This window comes from Anser brachyrhynchus (genome assembly GCF_964034855.1).
Source record: "Anser brachyrhynchus genome assembly, chromosome: 2".
In the NCBI taxonomy this organism is placed as follows: domain Eukaryota; kingdom Metazoa; phylum Chordata; class Aves; order Anseriformes; family Anatidae; genus Anser; species Anser brachyrhynchus.
In genome coordinates this window covers 48,501,230-48,521,110 of record NC_137695.1, presented here as the reverse complement: position 1 = coordinate 48,521,110, position 19,881 = coordinate 48,501,230, and the positions used below count along the sequence as shown (strand labels likewise).

Below are 19,881 nucleotides of genomic sequence, written 5' to 3'. Positions count from 1 at the left end.
TATTTAATGACAGATTACAGAGAAGACAGAGGCAGGCTCTTCTTAGAGGCACATGGTGACAGGAGGTTGAAGACATGCGTTGCAACAGGGAAAATTCCAGTTAGATGGAAGAAAAACTTCCATCACAACAAGGACAGTCACACCGGCACAGGTGCCAGAAAGGTTGCGGAATCTCCATCTGTGGACACACTCAGCACTCACCTGGACAAAAGTGAGCAACCTCATCGCATTGGACCAGCTTCAAGCAGGGAGCTGTATCAGATAACCACAGAGGTTCCTTCCACGCCAAATTATTCCATGACCCTTGTTTAAAGAACAAGTCTAACCATTCTGATTTAGATGTGATCAAGCATGTAAAGGCATGTGACACGCTCAAGACGTAAGCACCTGGAAAAGCTTCTCACATCTCTCTATCAACTGAAGCAGGAGCTTTGCTGCACAGATGTTCCCTAATCTGCAGGATCAGCAGACGAACGGATTGCATTTGAACATTTAGATGTTTCATTTTGAAACTGTAAGCTTAAATCAATTAGTCCGGAACTCACCCTGAAAGAAGATTTTTCAAAATCTGTTTATTCACTATTTCTACAGGTAGCACAACAGGCCTGAAAGCAGGATCAGTCCCTCACAGGTTCCAGGTGAGTGGCTCTGCTCAAGTCTGGGAAACCCGAGAGCACCCTCATGTGGCTGGATGCTGCTATGAGCTTTTCTTCCTCCAGTTAAAATACATACAGCAAAGCAAAATTTAAACTTTATTCACAGGTTTAACTCCCCAGCCATACAAAATGAAATGCCCAAGCAGTATCTTAGGTCTCCAGCACAGACCCATAACTGGGTAGAGAAATTATTTTCTAGATGTCAATTTGTTCAACTGCAACATAACTAAGAAGTAACCAAAACTATATATTTTAAATAAGATTCTATAGTTTTCAACATAAGAATTTTTTTATAACAAGTTCAAAATTGCCACTTTATCCTTAGACTCTCCATTTCTGATTTTTATTTTCAATGTCTTCTGAAAAGGATTAAATACTACTGCAGAGAAAGAAGGGGGGAGTAACTGTTCCCACCACACACAGAACCACAACCAAACTGCCGATGCAGCTGGATGTCGTTCCACCAGGCAAAGCAGATCTGTATTCCTCAACAGCTAAAAGTCTATTTTAAGGAAAAGGAAAAAAAAAAAAAAAGCATCCTAGTTTCACACAGAGACACTGTTACAAACCCCTCTCCGAGACTCCCTTCCTAAAAGACCAAAAAAAAAGCACTTTAACATGAGTCTAACAAGGGAATGTGTACTCCTGGCAAGAAGGTATTTAACTCCCCTCCTGTCTATTTGCAGTTATGCAGGGACAGAGGCTGTGACAGCTGCATGCCAGCAACAACTGTGTTTTTGTTATGTATTTAATTGCCCCACAGTTGTAAAGGGAATTCAGTAACTACAAACTATGGTGTGAAAGACATACTTTCACTGAAACCAATGCAAAGCCCACGTAACTAGCAAAGAGAAACTGCCTCTCCACCGTCTGTGGCTCTGCTCAGGCTAGCGAGGCCTGGACAGAGAAGCGCGCTGTAAGCACCCGCAGACAACCACATCGCACATCTGCTTGTCTGCCAGCGGGATGCTCCTGTTCGACCCAGACAAATTGAATATTACGACCAGAGGGAGCCAGAGAGCTGACTGAAAAAAGCTTACAGCCTTTACGGCGCACGCGACGTATCAGCTGCGTCCCAGAGCGTGCCAACTCCCAATTTATCACGAGCCAACCAATCCCCTGAGTAAAGTTAAGGGACAAAAGAAGAGGTGAACACCTAAGTTATTTACAGGGCTGTCACGATGACTGTGTAGTGGTTTAACTCAGCAGGGAGCTCAGCACCACACAGCCAGTCGTTCCCCCCTGACGTGGGATGGGCGAGAGAATGGAAAAATGGTAAAACTCATGGGTTGAAATAAAGACAGTTTAAAAGGAAGTGGAAGGGAAAATTATTATTATTATTATTATGATCAAATAATATACAAAGCAATTGACGTACAGCGCAATTGCTCACCACCTGCTGATTGATGCCCAGCCAGTCCCCAAACAGCAGCCAACCTGCTCCCTGGCCAACCCCCCCAGTTTTACTTTTCAGCATGACATCGGGTATTACGGAGTATCCCTTTGGCCAACGTGGGTCAGCGGTCCTGGCTGTGTCCCCTCCCAGCTCCTTCTGCACCCACCCCCAGCCTCCTCACGGGCAGGGCAGCATGAGAAGCTGAAAAATCCCTGGCTGAGTCTAAGCACTGCTTCCTGTAAGCAACTGAAAACATCAGTGTGTTATTTGCCTTATTCTCATCCTAAATTCAAAACACAGCACCATACCAGCTACTGGGAACAAAATTAATTTTATCCCAGATGAAACCAGGACACTGCGGAAACAGCAGAGAGTAGCAGATGACTGTGCCTACTTCATTAACATTGCTCTTTTGTCTTCATCACTACGCAGGTTCTAATTCTGAACTTACCTGCACAGACATTTTACATTTTTCACCCAAAGAAAATAAGTCATTTTAAATATTAATGCAACAGGCAGATCATCTGCATTTTAGTTATCTTATTACTGTTGCTTTAAAACTTATTGTTACTTGGATAACTTTCTGTTTGGGCAAAAAGCAAGGTTCAGGGTTCAACAGCACAGAAAGTTTTAAAACCAGCTTCACATAAGGGAGGAAAACTCTTGTCATCTACTGGAAGCGTCCTTCAAAGCGTTTAAATATTTACTTGGAAAATCAAACAAATCACATTCACTTTGGGACTCGTCTGCCATGTCAATGAGACCCTTTGAAACGGTTTCAAACAACACATCTTTGGAGCAATGTCTTGTTTAGTGTTTTGCTACTCCTGTGACAACCTCTAACTCTTATTTTACTGCATTTCAGTGAAACAGATTAAGACATTTATCCACAAACCAGATGATTTTAGAGGACCCTTCCATCTCAAATCATTCAATGATTCTATGATTTGTTCTAAAGCACCTCATCAAGAAAAAATAAATAAATCGTGTCCTTAACTTTCACAGTACATTCTCAGATTAATGCTTCAACATCTACAATAATAGTTTTCATGGATAGCCAAAAAGAATAGGCAGAATGTTTACTACATAACAAGAAAAAGAAAGTAATACAATGATCTCTGGAGTCTAAAAGCATATTGAAGAATATTTTCAGAAAACCAAAATAAACAGGGAAAAGGAAGAAGCCAATCTCTCCTCCTTGAACAAAATTTTCCTTAAAACTCATTAAAAGACATTGTGAGAATGTCCTCATACCACTTGAGAATACAGCAAATACCCCCCTTAACTACTCTGAGTGAGCTTTCCAAAGCTGTAGCAAACAGCACCTCAGGACACAGCTCACTCAGTTTAATAACCCTCTGCCAGTCAAACTATGACTTACGCTGTGATGTAAAGCGCTGTACAGCCCACTTGCACAGCCGCTTGGGCGTACTTTTACATGTATACTATACACAAACACCTCAAAACATTTCTTACTTTGTTTGCACCAGTAAGAATTATGCCATTTGAACAGAGAACAGACTTGCCAACCTATCATTAAACCTCTGAGCATGAGACTACCCTTTTCCTTAGTGATAATGTGATTCATCTCATTATTTTGCTAAGCAGTTCCAAAATGACCTTCAGTCACCATTTATTAACCAAATGTTTCAGATTTAAATTAGTTAGACTAAGATTAAAGTTGTTTTTTTTTTCCTACAAATGTCAACCTTTTTAAGCACTTGAATCACCAAGCAATAATTTTTAACAAAAAAAAAAAAATGAATAAAAGGTCACATTAAGTTACTTTTTTCTGTTTAATTTTAACCACATGAAGCATTTTGAAATAACCCACTCAATTGTATCTAAGAGCAGAGGCAGCTGATTCTAGCTCTGCCACTGTAAATAAAACATTTCTGAGTATCAGTAAAAGACAACAGGAAGATAGGTGCAAAAACGATAGAATTGTTTAAAGTTTACATTCCATTGGTTAGTGTTGCAAGCCAGTGAAAACCACCACAAACTAGAAAACAGCAAAATAAAACAGTTTCATAAGAAGTCCAGAAAAAATGTTTTGAAAGCACAAACAGAAAAGGCACTTTGCAAAATACTGCCATCAAACCAGTTTAAGATGCATTTTGCCCCTAAATCTGAAAGGAGAGGTCCAGAAGATTAATGAAAGAGTCTATTTAACCCTTACAGGTTTGGTCTTACAGTTTCAAGACAGTACTCAGGTTAATGCTTCTCTTTGTGTTTCTCAAAGCTTGCTCAAGTTTAATTAACTGTTGATATAGAAGTAGAGACTCTTTTGCACCAGGAATACTTTTCTTTACCCTGTATATCTTTAATTGATCCCTTATTAGCTTGAGAATTGCAACAGAGAATAACTAGTATCAGTGCGAGATTCTACATCAATTCATTTTAAACCAATATAAAAGTTGACTTTGGGCAGCTTTTGTGTCTGTGGCTGGTCCAACTACCTTAACATGATACCCCCAACTAGTTTTAAAAAAATAAATAAAGACCACCATGGCTTGACAAAAACTGTCTCCCTAGCTACTGAGAGCTGAAAACACTACAAGGCTAGCTTGCACCTAATATTTCCTCTTAGGCAAATTAAAAGAACGTAGATTCCAATTCTGAAACTGAAAACAATTGGAAGCTCTCAGTTTAGAGTGTTACTAATTACCAAGAAACAATCTTGAGGCTACTCTATATGAGAGGAACAAGTCACGGAAAAAAAAAAAAATAAGTCGCAAAGATGCAGGCATTTTGCTGAACATCAGATGTGGGAAATTTCTCATCTAGCATTCTGAACAATGCTGAAAGATACTCTTGTATTTTCCATTGTTTCCTCCAGAGGCAGGGCTAGAAGAGGAGGAATATGACTATGAAGATATGGATCCCTGTATCACACAGTATTTTGCTTTTCTACCTTAGGGAAGGAAAAAGAGAAAGGTATTATTGAAACACACAATGGAGTGAATTCAACTGCCTTCAAAACTGATTTCTGAAGCAGAACTGTAAGCATGTTTTCCGCTATGTAGGTTAAGAGTGAGGAAGGGAAAATTAAAACGAAACCATGCACCAGGCTTTAGTATGTCACAAAAACGTAATGCAAACATTTAATATAGAAGTGATCATGCAAGTGTTTTTAAAAATGGTTACAAAAAATGGCAAAGCATGAAATAGGTAGTTGAAAAGGCAACTTCATGCAGAGTGAGTTTGGACAGTACATACCCAAATAGGATCTCTTGGGAGGTGCTTTAATTTCTTCATCCTTACTATCTGCAGCTACATAAAAAAAAAAGTTGAGGGGGGAAAAAAAGGAAGGAAAGACAAAATAGACTTGTATGATTAAATGAAACAGTGGGTCTTTTAGTTCAAGTTTAGTCAGTTAGTATATTTTGCTTATAAAAAATAAAAGACAAAACAAAATGTGACAGAAATTTTAGTCTCCATGCTTTCTCTAATGCTCCCACCCAGTGATATTAAGATAGGGTCGAGCAGCAGGAAGGCCCAGAACAGTCTCAGTGAACATCCCCAACAGCAATTTACTCAGGGGGAGAAAATTAAGACTTAAAAACAGTGGAACAAAAAGCTTAACTCTCACTTCATATGTTTCTCACAATCAGAGAAAACAAGTTGTTAGCCCAAAAACACTGAATATATACACACGTATATGATCAGTTAATACAGTACAGTTGCATTACCTCCTGGAAAAATGCTGCTCTAAAATGGTTTCAAAAAGCCTCAGCTCAAGCTACTCATATCAACAAGGACAAAGTAGACCCCATCTGCAATCATTCTGCATACTAAAATTTTTAATTCTCCTTTTCCTGCCAGTTGAAAACCAAGTATTGTGCAAGAGTGCTTTCCAGTGACACAATCAGAGCTCCTCAAGAGATCAAGATGCTATAATAAGATACAAGTTATAAAGCAGGTTAAGAAAATAAGCAGCCTGAAGGAAGATAAAACTGGACAAATGACCAGACGAAATCATCTTTGCGTAAGACCAGACAACCACAAGTTCTACTTAAGGAGCCTTCACTATCCTGTAAGAAAAAGAGATGTCTAAGAACCTGTTTTTAACAAAAGTTGCCCACTGGTTTTCAGCAGAGTTCATATACTCAGGGTGCTTGACATCTGGCACAATGCCTTAGGCATAACTGCAACTGAATCTTTGTCGAGAAGAGGGTAAAGGTTTATATTGGGGAAGAAAAGGAAGACCCTTAGTAGAGTGTCACTCCAAGCATATAAAGTCTCTGTCCTGGCCTGTCAACGTTTCCAAGAGTGACTAGATGCTTTTAGCAGTCTGTATTTGTGAGCAACTTGCTTCAGCCTCCTGAAAAGGCCTTGATTCTGGAGTTGAGACATGAGTTAGGCACGTGGATTTTGTTTTTCAGTATGTAGCTCTCTAGCATGGTAGCATCATTATGACCCAGAAATAATACAGCATTTTGAACAAAACCAACTTTAACAAAATAAACCAGCACTGAACCTTGAGCCTTTCCGTACTGAGTCAACAAGACAGCATAAATACAGCTGGACAGACACCAATTTAAACACCAGCAATGAATAAGGGAAACTGTTACCACAACATTGGTGCCTGGAAATCTACATGTAAAACACTCAAGTTTGAATTAAAATGGTGTTGAATAAAGGATAAAAGACGGTAAGCTATTATTCATGCCTGTTGACTTCATCTGAGGACTTCTTCACATAAACACTACCTTTCATAGGTAGTAGTCACAGGCAGAAGAGAAAACTGCCCTATCATTACAGGGTTTAAAATAAAGTTTTGGTTGTTCTCTTGATGCTTTTTTTTTTATTTTCTTTCAATCCAGAACAGTTAAAAACAGGCTATACAGTCAAGTGTAAAAAAGTAATACAACAATTGGACATATAAAGAGGGCTTATTCTCTTTCCAATCAGTACGTGCAGTTTAAGGCTAAATTTACATATCCAGAACAAAAAGACAGAGAAGACAGCAGCAGCACAAGACGCGCTCTGCCACTTTCAACTTGCTTTCTCTTTGCAGGACTATTAAGTGACCTTACAGTGAGAATAATGAAAACAAAAAAAAAAGGAAAAGGAAAAGGTAACTCCCACATAGTTCAAGATACACTGATAAAAATATACTAATGTGACTAGGGAGGAAACACAGCATTTGCTAGTAATACAAGAAAGCAGTAAGAACAACTTCACTTTCTAAATATTTTGGATTATTTTGTAGAAACATTCAGAGGGAGGATAGAAATTAAAGAAGAAAAAGATTAAAATTGAAGACCAGCCATATGAGGGATTATAAATTACACTACCATACAGAAATCTTGCACCTTCCACTCAGGATTCTGAAATGTTCACGAAAAACACTGACTTCAAACCTAGCTTCCCACTAACCTGGTAAACTATGAGGAAAGAAAGTAAGTACACAGATTTATCAGCTTGTCTGAATCACCATAAAACTTAAGATAAGATTAGAAGTAGGATTAGAAATGCAGATCTCACTCGACATGCTTGAAATACAAACCCTCTTCTGCCTCACTTGAAAGGAGTTTAGTATGCAATTAAATGTTTATTCTGAGACATCCCATTACAGCTCGCAGAGGGTCAATGTCCTTAGTGTGTCTGTTTTGTCCGGCCTGATGACATTTGAGATTGATTTTTAAGTAAGTGATGAAAAATTATCACACATAAGAAAAGGATTTTAACTGGTCTCAAAGTTCGTGGGAGGATGCAAGTATTCCAACAAAAAGAAATGATTAAGGTCCACAAGTAAAAATCAATCTCTCTAGCTAGTAAAACACGTAACAAGCTGAGTTTCAGGAAAAAGGATCAAATGACACAGCACAACCTTGAGGAGTTTCCATTACCTGGTATAAAAAAATGTATGTCTTTCAGGAAGAGATGTTTAAAGAAGGCTATATACTAAACTGAATAGCCTCCCTTTTTGTCCAAAGGTTACTGAGGGAGCCTGCAAGAGCATGCATAAACATGCACAAGGATAATTTCACCTCATAAAGTGCAAACAGAGAAACCTTTCTGCCAGTTCATGAAATGCAAGCATTGAGAGGCAGAAAGCATACATATCCCTCCTAAATACTCCCCGGATTTAATTGCTGCTAAATATGGATGAAACTAAGTTTTTAAAACATTCATCCTGCCAGACTAACAATACTAGAGGACACGTTGGCTTTTGTTCAGGAGCTGCAGTGCAGCCCCCCTTCCACATGAATTTACTTAACTGAACAGTTTCACACTACACTCCACAGTGAGCAGGGATGGAAGTAGTTTCCTCAGCTATGAGATATATTACCCTACTGCACAGGCAGTATCCACTGCCTTCCAATGAAGGCCATGAATATCTGGAACTAAATCAAACCCTCGATTTTTAGGGAGTGAAGGAAGAGAACAGATGGAGAGAATAAATCATGCATCCATACTGGTAAAACAACTGCCAAAAAGCTGGTAGTATTAATTCTGATCTTGTTGGTAATAAGCTGTGAAATAAAATTTTGTAAGTCAAAGTCACTCTAGATAAAAAACAAAAACTATCCCTTTCGTGTCATTATCCGGGGGAGGGGAGAAAAACAAAGACATTCTGCAGAGCAAGAATATTTGATTACATAAAGGATAATACTCTGGTCCCAGCTGGAAGTATCAATGCCTAAGAATTAAATAAACAACTATATAAAAATATACGTGAAAGTTCCTGTAACTCCCACATTAAAAAAAAGGAAAAGGTATACAAAAAGACAGTTCTGCATCTAAGACATGACAACACCTCCTGTTTTGATAGCCAATAATTTATTAAGCAGAAAATAAACTCTGTGCAAAAGCAAGTGTTGGCAACTGCAAAATAAGATCTCAGATAATAGTATATGATCAGGATCTAACTCCCACCTAAGAACACAGTAGAGAATATACTAGAAGAAAATTTCTTATGCAGGACAAGATCTTAAAAAATATCCAGGCTAGCATAACTGCATGACAGCCAGCTCTGTATCCTAGGGCATGACGTGAAACATTAAGAACTCCTACTTCCAGACTGAACCAAGACCCGTTTAAAATAAAGCTAAAACGTTAAACATTCATCTGGAAGGAAGTGGTTTAAAAAAAAAAAAAAAAAGTTCAAGTAGCACTACAGTGATTCATCACGAAAGGAGACTGGGTTGCAATTCAGGCAGAACTTTTGTCCAAAACAAGTGCAATACGCTTTCAAAAAGGTTCATTCTGCAACAACTAGTTCCTGTCACTAACCTGCAAAAGAGCGGCGTTTTATGTTTAGGTCGTTGGACACACGAACTTCAGTGCACAGTTTCAGCATCAGTAACATAGTAATGATCATGATAATGCTTTGCCACAAAAGAGGGGATTCAAAACGCCTTCCAAACCTAAAAAACAAAAACAAAAAACAAAAAGGAAAGGAAAATATATAAAACATCTCAAAGATGACAAATGTTGCATTCAGTTACTTTCATTCTTTCACCCTAAGCACCTGAAAAAGGAAACCCTAAACTACCCTTACTGAAACAGGTGTGAAAGGCCAGGAAGAAAAAGTCACTAGCTAAATCTAGATGCCCATATAGCAGGCTCAGAGTCACAATCCCCTTACAGGAGTAACAAGGTTGTTGGATAAAACATCCTCCCTGTGGACTGATCCTAGTAATTGTGAAACTAGAAGCTTAAGTAGTAATTGTGAAACTAGAAGCTTAAGTTTTTGTTTCTCAAACAAGCAGCAAACCTATTATATTGAAAGGACAAGCAGATTCAACAGCAGTTGAAACAGCACAGAGACCGGAGAGTTATGCTGCACTAAGATCAGCTACATGTTCTCTCCATGTATATAGCCCATTGATTTCACAAGGACGTATTTCACAAGGACATCCGTGCAAAACTTATCTCTCTCAATTTTTTATTGTTGAGGACATTTGTCCTATAAAAAAATACCCACAGCTATTAGCTTAGTAGGATTAACATAACTTCCTCCTATAGAAAAAGGAAAAAAACATAAGCCTCATGCTCTGTCTGCCTCCAGATATCTGAGCAGCAGGTCAGCAAAAAACACCAACTCACTCATCAGGTTATATCTAATTTGGACCAAGGTTTGGGAAAGGAAGAAGTCTAAAAGGTACTAGAACTGAACATTCACACTTTGTCCTCTCTTGCCCTCTCTGCTTTCCCCCCAGCCACACATTCAATTTCCATTTGCTCACAGATGATGTGTGGTGGGGCCCACTGAGCTTTCCTGAACATAACACAAAAAGAAAAATTTGGATCGTGGCCAGTCTCCACTGAAGGGCTTTCTCTTCTATGCTTGCATAAGGTTCTGCCACATGAAAACAAGACCCTTCAGCGAAGGCTCATGACTTCAAGTTTCTCTTCCTGCATTGTTTGATGGACGTTCCGTTCAGCAATCCTCACCAGACATGCTCCTTAAATTGATTAGGGGTAAAAGGTGGAAGCTTTTCACATGCAGCCCTCAAAGGGTATTAGATTAACAACAGGAAGGCTACACAACACACGGAGCTGCTTCTCTCTGCTCAGCTCTGAGGACGGAGATGCTGAGAATGGTGAAGACACATCGCTGTACTCCCCAGCTCCTTCAGCCTGCACCATGTTACACGGGCCTTCCAAGATCCCTGACAGCAGTTACTAACGCCTTTCTCCAAGCACATCATGCTGCCAGAGAACTCAGCTACACTGCCATCTGCAACCATGTCCGCCTCTGGACAGTGCCTGCTCTATGGTAAAATATCATTTCTTATGCCTGGGCTAGTTCAGTGGCAGAGCTCTGTTGGTAAAAAAAAAAAAGTTAGGTTCATCATCACACTCTCTTACATGATACTGAATTTATGCTACAACCATTCCAACAGAGAGATATTTTTTTTCTTGTTATGAACCAACTGATAAGGGACAGGAGACCAGCTTCCTTGGAAATCTTCCTGTACAGAGCAGCCAACCAGCCCACACCAAGGAAAATGACTAAGTATTCCCTGCCTAATGGCACAGCCAGAAAACTACAACGCCTTGAGCCTCCACACCATCGTCAAAGACGCCACTGGAAGAGTAACAGTGACGTATACTTCACTAGTATATAGAAGTCCGACCCTTCCTTCTACCATCAGTGGATTTGTGGTGGGCCACAGCAGCCAGTATCTTAACACATTTGGAGGACCTCACGAGGAAGGAAGTAAAGAACACAACTGATACGTATAACTGCAAGCACAGAGTGCTCTGGCTTTCACTGCGCTGGGAACAAATGTAAGGTAGAAGGAACAAAAGTTGGCTCAGACTATGTCCCATGCCCACGATACCAAAGCTCATGCAGCCTCTGTTGCTGACTGTGGCCAAGGTCCCCTGAACCACTGGAATTTACTGCTGTTGTATTTGTCTCCTATTCAGGGAATGAGGAAAAACTGGCTAAAACTTAGTTAAAATTAACACACAGTTAAAACTTTTTACGCCAAGCTTAGAAAAACCCTCTCCAATTACAAATACACTTGCATGTAAAATCATAAGGTATTTAAGAGGGGCTGAGCTAGCAGTGCAATGAGCTAGAAACTATTATGATGGTAAATCCAGCACAGGTTGCTGCAAGGTTAGTTTCTCCCTGCTGATGAGACTACCGGTGATTCAGTAATGGCTGTGTGGCAAATGCATGGCTTAGAGTACAAACATCCACCCACTACAAACACACATAAGCAAGGCCACCTGCTGTCTCGTTGTAACAATTTGCCATCACTACAGCCTTAACGTAAATGAGACTGGAAGTATTACTGCAGATCATCTCTAACAATTAAAAAAGCACATCAAAACCCTCAACACACAAGAACTGTTCTGTAAGCCAGAACTGTGAAGATTCTTATTAAAAACACACACACACCACTCCAAGCTGCTTGCTCTACTTCACACTGATATTAAGATCTGCCAAGGCAAGATTCCTCAAACCAGCTTGACCCAGGAGCACTACAAGATGCAAGCACTGCTGGGAGAGCAACCTGTCCCCGTGTTCTGTTTGCTCAGGATGCTTTCCTTTCTGTCCAGCAGATGTTATTCTTGCCTTTGTCAAGGCAGAAGCTGGGAGGGGAGGAACACTGAAGTAGACTAAGAGAGAAAGATGGAGAGCCTTAGGATACTAGAAGAGGTTCACAGAAAAGAACACCTTTGAAGCCTTGGGGATGACATCATTATTCTGCATTTTCACCCTACGACTACAGCGTTACGTGACGATGCAATCAACCATGACATTTGCAATACTCAAAGACCTCATACTTCAAATGTTAGATTACGTAGAGACAAAGTTTTTCACTGTAAAAATACTGTTAACAACAAGAAGACCTAGTACTAGTTATGCGTGCAAAATAAAGAAGAGGGTAGGGTCTTACATTTCATTAGTATTTCAACAGCCTTAAAATAATTAATGCGTGGTCAGGTGATGAAGACAAGAGGAGGAGACATTCAAGCCACAGCAGAAACTAACTAGTCATTGGGAAAACTACGTAATTCCACCAGTATGCCTCAATCCTACTGCAATAATCCTGTTAATGAAGTCCTGTGAAAAAGAAGCCCAAAATACATTAAACAGTATCTCTTTTCCTAAAACATCTCTCAAAAAGAAATTGACTGCTGTTGGTGCAGCCAGATCACCACCATCCCGACCGCGTTGTTTCCTCCTATGCTCACAGCCACCATTCCAGCTTCCAGCTGCTGTCTGCTATCCCCAGCAGCGCCCAGCCTGGGGCAAGGCTTTCTCTTTGTGCTGTGCCCCTACACAGGGCCATCACAGCATTGCTGTAGTTCACAAAGGCAGTTCTACTCACCGCGATAGTAGAAACCACCAAGCAACCAAAGCTACCACAGGCTTCACCACCCTGGATCAACTTTTCCAACTCTTTGGGAAGTTAAAGATTCTAAGCAAGACGGAAAGCGTGCAGGACACTGCATGCCACCACCTGGGCCACAGGAAATAGCCCAAGGTAGCAGCATGACAGCTATCTTAAAAGACAGCCCACACAATCACAGAATGTAATCAGCAAGAAGCTCAAGAAAGAAACTAGTTTAACAACAGGATTTCCTTATGTGAGCTCCTCCTTGACATGTAAACTTCCAGGACATTACAGAGCACCCAAAACAAGCTTCCCACTTGGGCATACAAAATCCTACTTTACCTTTACTCTCTGTACAGAACAGCAGTGCATTTTGTACTTGGCATTTAAAAGGAGGAGGAGGAATTGCATAGCACTTTTGCTCTCAGCAGCTGAGCAAGACTCCACTAGCAGACCACAGGTAAAGCAATCTCTCAAAGTTACATTTACAGCATCATCTCACCCTCCCCGTATGGAAAAAGCTACCAGTATTCGTTTTAGTAACAGAAGTCTTAAAAGTTTCTCCTTCCCACAGTAGGTCCTGCAGACCCCACTGGCCTACTGCCTGAAGTCAAAGCAACACCCGACATCAGGACCTGATCCACAAGTGGCACTATAGGTGCTACAGCAAAATAAACATGTAGGAGCCTACCCCACCCAAAAGCAAGTCCAACACCTTCCTACAGATCACCTCCAGCTGCATACTTGTCTCAGTAAGCCTGTTAGTAACAGGAAGCTGATTCTACAGACTCCAGCAGAGAGCTCTCAATTCTACTGGCACTAGCTTTCAGAACCGAGTTTGTTTCAGATGAACTGATGTGGAACGGGAAGGGGGGGACACCTTTGCTCAAAAGTAAAAAATTCGGTAGTTTCCGCCTTTTCCCTTACTGTCAGAACTTGTTTCCAGAGTTTGCCTTAAGGCAACACTTTTGCAATAACAACTCAAAAATTGGAAGGTTTTGTGTTACTTTCTGTTGTTTGGATTTCTCTGACGTTACTGCATGAGGCTTAGGCCACTGGCCAACAGAATTGCATCTCAAAACTCACGGAAAGAAGATCATCTTCCTTAAAAAATATACAAGTTATGTTATACTACTATATGAAGCATTTTATTGACTGCACAACCGAAAAAAGTCCAAAGCCCTCTGGAAACAGCAGGAAGCTCTTGGAAACAGCAGGAAGCTTTTGGCTGAACTTTCCCAAGATACAACTAAAATGCCTACTGCTGACTTCTAGGGAATCTGTAGTTCTTTTTCCTCCAGCTATTTATTTATTCTGGTTTTAATAATATAAGAAACGGTAATTTATTTCATTATAAGCTCTGTTTCAAACACAAGAAGGGGGCAATGAAGGCAGGGAGAGAGAACTCTCGCAAATTCTTCTGCATGCTCCACTCCCAACTGATTACACAACTCTTCACCTTCTTATTCCTGTTCTCGATCACAGGAATTCAAAGCTAGTCAGCTGGCAAACTGAAGGGCAGACGAACCAAGCAGGCATGTTCATCTTTGTCACCGCCGTGTTCAAGTGCCACAGTGAGCTCTGAAGCTGGCAGCCAGCCCTCAACTTCAGAACAGAATAAGACAACTTCACCAGATCATTGACCACCCCAAGCTCAAGCACCAGTAAAAGCGCGTATCCCTTGGATATTTTACCAACCGATCCAGAACAAGAAATCAGAGCTAACTCTAGCAAGTACAGTAAGAATCAGCTAACAAAAATGGTACTGAAGTGCTTTATCAAAAATATAGAGGAAAATAAATTGACAGCAGACTTTTTGGAGCTTGTCATAGGTTTTTATGTGTAGCAGAACTAGGAAGGCAGTGAGTTTTGTACTGCCTCTTCATCTTTATCCACAGTGCAGACCTTCTCCAAGCCAACCAGCCCCGAAGCTGAACTGTGTGGAGAGTCAGAAATGATGATCTACGTGGTCTGAAGAAGACAGATAGGAGAAGCAGCACTGACTGACAAAGGCAGAGGACAAGAGCAAAGAAGCAGCTGATACTGACAATCAATTGCAACAAGCAGCTACCCTGGCGACCCAAAGTAAGCACTGATTTGAAGCATTATATAACTGTGTAACAATAGATTATTATTATGAAAACAAAACTAACTTTATAATGTCTAGCCACAGCACAAAATCTACTTTTCACATTAGCAAATGGAGACCCCACTGTGTGATGCTGTGGGCACAGACTGTCTATTTTTGATTTTTTTTTTAATCCTCTTTAAAAGGGACAAAGACTTAACAGGCTGCCAAGACATTAGACCAAAAGTTTGCAAGCCCAAACTTCTACTTTCTTTTTCCTAAATGAAAGCCATGTATGCATAAAAAAAGTGAAACGGACTCATGCACACTGCTATCCGTGTGTGGTTTTCATTTTTGCAGGCCAGTCCTCTCCCACTGCTTTTCCATGAAGGTCTGGCATAAAGCTCACTACTGGAACAGACAAGGCCAAACACACCAAAGCGAAAGCAGAACTCTCTTTCTAAAGATGAAGTTTTGAGATGCTCTGAAATAGAGAAGCATGAAAAGTGGTTTAGTAGATAACGTGTTACTGTCATCACCAGCAAACGTACACTCTTCTCTTTGAACAAGCCACAAAACTAACGGCTTAGGTGGGAGGAAGATGAGGAGATGAAGCAGTGTACTAAGTCCTCTGACTTTAAAAATTGCTTACCATTAGAAACAGTGTAATCAGAGGAGAAGAAATTGAAAAGAGATAACTGGAATCAGGATTATCTTTGCTCTCAGAAGTGCTTTGTTCATTAGCTACCACCACAGTGCTACCACTCCACCTAAAAAATATGCCAAGAAGAACTGGAAATAAATACCCTATTTGGAGAGGAGGTCAAACTCCATGACAACATCAGGGGGAGAGGAGTAGAGTTCTAGGAACGCGTGGAATCTGCCCATTCACAAATAGGAAATGAGGGAATTGTCCCAGAGCTTAAGTGAACAGGCAGAGTAGAGCCAGAGGGGAGAGGTGGGACTGGATGCCTGGACATCTGTTATGACTGACACAGATACAGAAAGACCAGCACACAGAAGAGTGAAAACACATAGTAAACATGGCATAAAAGGCAGGAACTGTCTGTTCCTGTTGTGTATGGATCGAAAAAATGTGACATTCAGCTCTGTGACCCTTGTATTTAAGAAAAATATATGAAATTAAGGAAAATCTGAAAGTAACAACAGCAACAATCAGCAAATTAGAGAAATGTCTTTGAAGTCAAAAAATAAACAAACAGCCATCCTAAGAAATAATTAGAGCCTGCAAAGCAACACATTTAGAATCTGAGAGTTTTTGAAGACTACCATTTTAAGTACTTATTTTTGGATCAGGGTGGAGGGGAAGTCAGGAAGGATGAATCTGGCTCATACTTGGTAACAAAGTAATGAAGAGAAACTAAAAACAATTGAAAATAACAGCCAAATGTCACTGAAGATTTCAAAAGAGAGACCTGTGTTAAGGTCTGGATTGATTTGCTAAAAAGAAAGAGGACTAGTCTTATCAACTGGTACTTTGAAAGTCAGATTGGGGAAAATTATATGCAAAACAAAATAAACAGCTCTGTTCAAGCACAAGAATGGATCAAATTATTCAATAAATTTAAAATCAAATATACCAAAACCTTCTAATTCCCTCCAATGACATATATGATTAAAATAATTCTGACGCTTATGTCACATTACCTAGAGTGCTGCATCCCAGATAAGGTACGTAATATCATCAGCTATAGATGACGTTAAGCAATTAACAGAAAAATCGTTTTGCCAAGTTGCTCTGTAGGTGCATTTAAAACATGTTCCAATAAATCTGAGGCTCTCGCTCTGCTATCTTACTTTAATCAACCATATGGCCAAGGACAATATCCACCCTCAATACTGTATTTGTGACTTACTGGTGTTTATTGTGGACTAGTAGGGATGCCTAATCTTTACAAGTAGAGAAACTAAATATTCTCTCTCCGTGAACACTGAGTTATCGTTATGCAAGTCTTCTTTCCTGTCTTTTAGCTAAACAGAAATAGAAAGAAACACTTCATTATAAGCATAGATAGAAATGTTTCTGCAGGCTCATGCCTACAGTATAACCCTGTGGAAGTGGCTGTATCACAAGCCAGCAGCATCCCTTACGCTCCTGCTGTAGCTATGCCAGATATGTCTACGTATATGTATGAAGCCATTCAGTGTCACTGACGAGCTCTGAGATGACCAGAGCGCACACAGAACTACTATGCGTCAAGGAGTAATACTATCATATAGCTTAAATACACGCAGCAAAAAAAAAAAATAATCATAAAAAAAATAAATCACGTAACCAATGTAACTGCATTTTCTCTCTTTTCAAATGCTGACAAAGCTTTTAAGGTTAGTATCAAAAAAATTTTTCACTACTCACAGTATTTATTCCTGTGCACAACTCTTAATGAGATATACTTAAAATCAACTCAAAATAAGATTTTTCAGTTCTTCCGTACTCCGTATCTCATTTAACAGATGCACTCTCTTGGGTTACCTAGGAACTGCCAGCATCTCCATTCAGCTGTAAATCATTTGTATATTTCAGCTTCCTCAGTAAAACAAAACAAAAAAAATCTTTAATTTCTCCCCTCCTGTCAGCTCCTCTACTCTCCTTTTGCTTTTTCCAACATGTATTCCATACACTTCTCTTGCAAATGCTTTCTCCCCAAGAAAACAGAGTTCCAACGCAACAAGTAGCTCTGATCTAGTGATGATTCCTCAGTTCAACTGCTAGCTATGGTCTCAGGAGAGGGTCCACTGTTTTCCCTGCTCTAGTGTAACACTGATTTTGCTGAAGAAGAATCCAGAAAGCTGCATATACTTAAGAAAGTAGCGAAGCTTTAAAAAGAAACTGGAAACCAACAGAAGGAAGTAGCTTGTTATCTATCAGTCCTTTGCAGACTACGAAGCACTATTTTAAGTCAAAATATTCTTAGAATAACTGTTCTTGGTTGCAGTCATTTCCCAGACTTCCTCATCATTGGTTTCTCAGATATGTTACCAATGCTGCAGCATCTACGTTATTAGAAGTAACAAGGAATGTAAGTTAATAAAATTTATTCACGGAAATCATGCACGCCCTAATAAAACATTCTTTGTTCAACAGCACAAGATCAAACTATGAAAAAAAAAACGTGCCTTTAAATATTGAAAAGTATGTTGGAAACAGGAAGAATGTGCTTTGAAAAACAGCCCACCATTTTCCTGCTTATCAAATTACGATGCTTTCATCTGTGGAGCTCCGGAAGTGAACCTCCTCTGAAGCCAGCTGGCATCTCAGGAAAATGCAGGAACATCTGGCAAGCGTCCCAGCAACTTTAATACCTACTAGATGTTAAAACAAGCACGCAGGACCGGGGCCTTCACTCAAAGAACAGAGCTGGGGGGGAAAGGGAAAGATAAAAGAGCAAGAAAAAAGGTCTGACTTAAAATAAACCATTTTTATTTACCAATGAGTCAAAAAATGTTGTGTTCGGAACACCAGAAGACTAGTGATCAGATCTGGCAAGGGCAACACGCAGCATTCCTGTGCCCAGTGCGTTTCACTCGGCGCAGATTCAGCCACTAAGGGCAAAACAGTTTTTTGATGTTGAAGACAGGGGAAGAGAAGTACATAAATGGTATTATTTCCTCGAATATTCTAAATCAGAGCTTGGAAGCCAGAATACGAGCGCGAAGGCTTAGGAGCGTGGAGATCCACGCCCGTGCGTGCACAACCCACTCACCAGAAGAGTATCCGCAGGATGTTTGCCACCAGCAACACCAGGCAGACGTAGGTGGAGAAGCCCTCGGCGTTCTGCGTCCGCCTGATGTCCCTGTACTGCGGGATGTAGGGCACCACGCCGCCGAACACCATGGCCCCCGCGGCGCCCCACGCCACCAGCTGCCGCACGGGCACCAGCAGCCACTCCAGGCCGTCCGTCTCCATGGCGGGGGCGGGCAGGCGGGCCGGGCCGCCGCCGGGGCGCCGTCGCTTTCAGCCACGCGCCTCGCCGGGATGCGGCGCCGCCGCCGCCACCGCGGCCTCCCTCGGGCAGCCGGGACCTGGCGGGGGGGGGGAGACGGGAGGCGTGAGCGCAGCACCGAGGACGGGCGAAGGGGCGCGGGGCCGCCTGCCCGCCCCGCTCCCCTCCGACCGCAGCCCCGCCAGACCGGTTCTCGGGCGGGGCCTCCCCCGCCCCTCCCGCACGCCCCAACCGCCCCCGGCCGGCGGCTCCCCCCCGGCTCACGCCCGCCCGACGCCGCCGGCCCCGACCTGCTCGCCGCGCTGCGGCCCCCGCCATGCCCCCTCCGCTCCCGGCAGCGGGCCGCGAGCCGGCGGCAGCGGCGGGGCCCCGGCGAGCCCCGTGACGCCGCGGGGACCGGCAGCGCCTCCGCCAATGGGCGGCGAGGCCGCCCCGCCGCCCGTGCGCGCGCGGCCGCCGGGGCTGCGGCCGCCGTGAGGGGAGGCCGGGCCTGAGGGAGGGCTGCCCGCCGGCGCCCTGGGAGGGCAGCTGTTGTTAACGTAAATAGCGGTGTTTTGAGGAAACCCCGCGAAATCGTTTTGAGGAAATACGTATTGTGAAGCAACGGTTCATCCCTATAGAAGAAGCCGCACAGGCTGGCTCCAGTGCTCCATCTTAGCTCCCAGAATAAATCCCGGGCGTTTTAAAGTCATTTAGGTTCGTTTAAGATGAAAACGTAAGGGTAAAAATAATAAATCATCAACACGTTGCTGCTTGAGCGTAGCTCAGGTCTGGTCACTTAAAAAGGTCCTCGTTGTTCAGGAATTAATCTAGTCACGTAAGCTAAAATGATTACGGATGCCAGGCTGGGTAACAGGTGCAATGACAGGTTGGCTTCAGCTCCTCAAGCTGCTCAGCCACACAACAGCTTGTGCCAGCACAGGGGGGCACTGCTCAGGTGTCAGAATAAGCAGCTGAACGTCCTCTGGCAGCAGTGCCAACCTAA

General features: G+C 41.8%; 1 protein-coding gene across 2 annotated transcripts in view; it reads right to left on the bottom strand.

Annotated features, from left to right (window-relative positions):
- Positions 1 to 19,323, bottom strand: part of SLC66A2 (solute carrier family 66 member 2) — a 53,562-nt gene extending 34,239 nt beyond the window's left edge. Inside the window, exons 1-4 of one of the 2 annotated variants that reach the window (XM_080579205.1) lie at positions 19,187 to 19,323; positions 18,657 to 18,975; positions 9,295 to 9,428; positions 5,272 to 5,325 (exon numbers count right to left, since the gene is read on the bottom strand). In XM_080579205.1, the coding sequence (XP_080435331.1) occupies positions 5,272 to 5,325; positions 9,295 to 9,428; positions 18,657 to 18,859 (391 nt within the window). In that variant the 5' untranslated portion in view covers positions 18,860 to 18,975; positions 19,187 to 19,323. The remainder of the gene's footprint in view (positions 1 to 5,271; positions 5,326 to 9,294; positions 9,429 to 18,656; positions 18,976 to 19,186) is intronic. The other variant, XM_080579206.1, reaches the window with a different exon arrangement.
- Between the last annotated feature and the right edge of the window lie 558 nt (positions 19,324 to 19,881).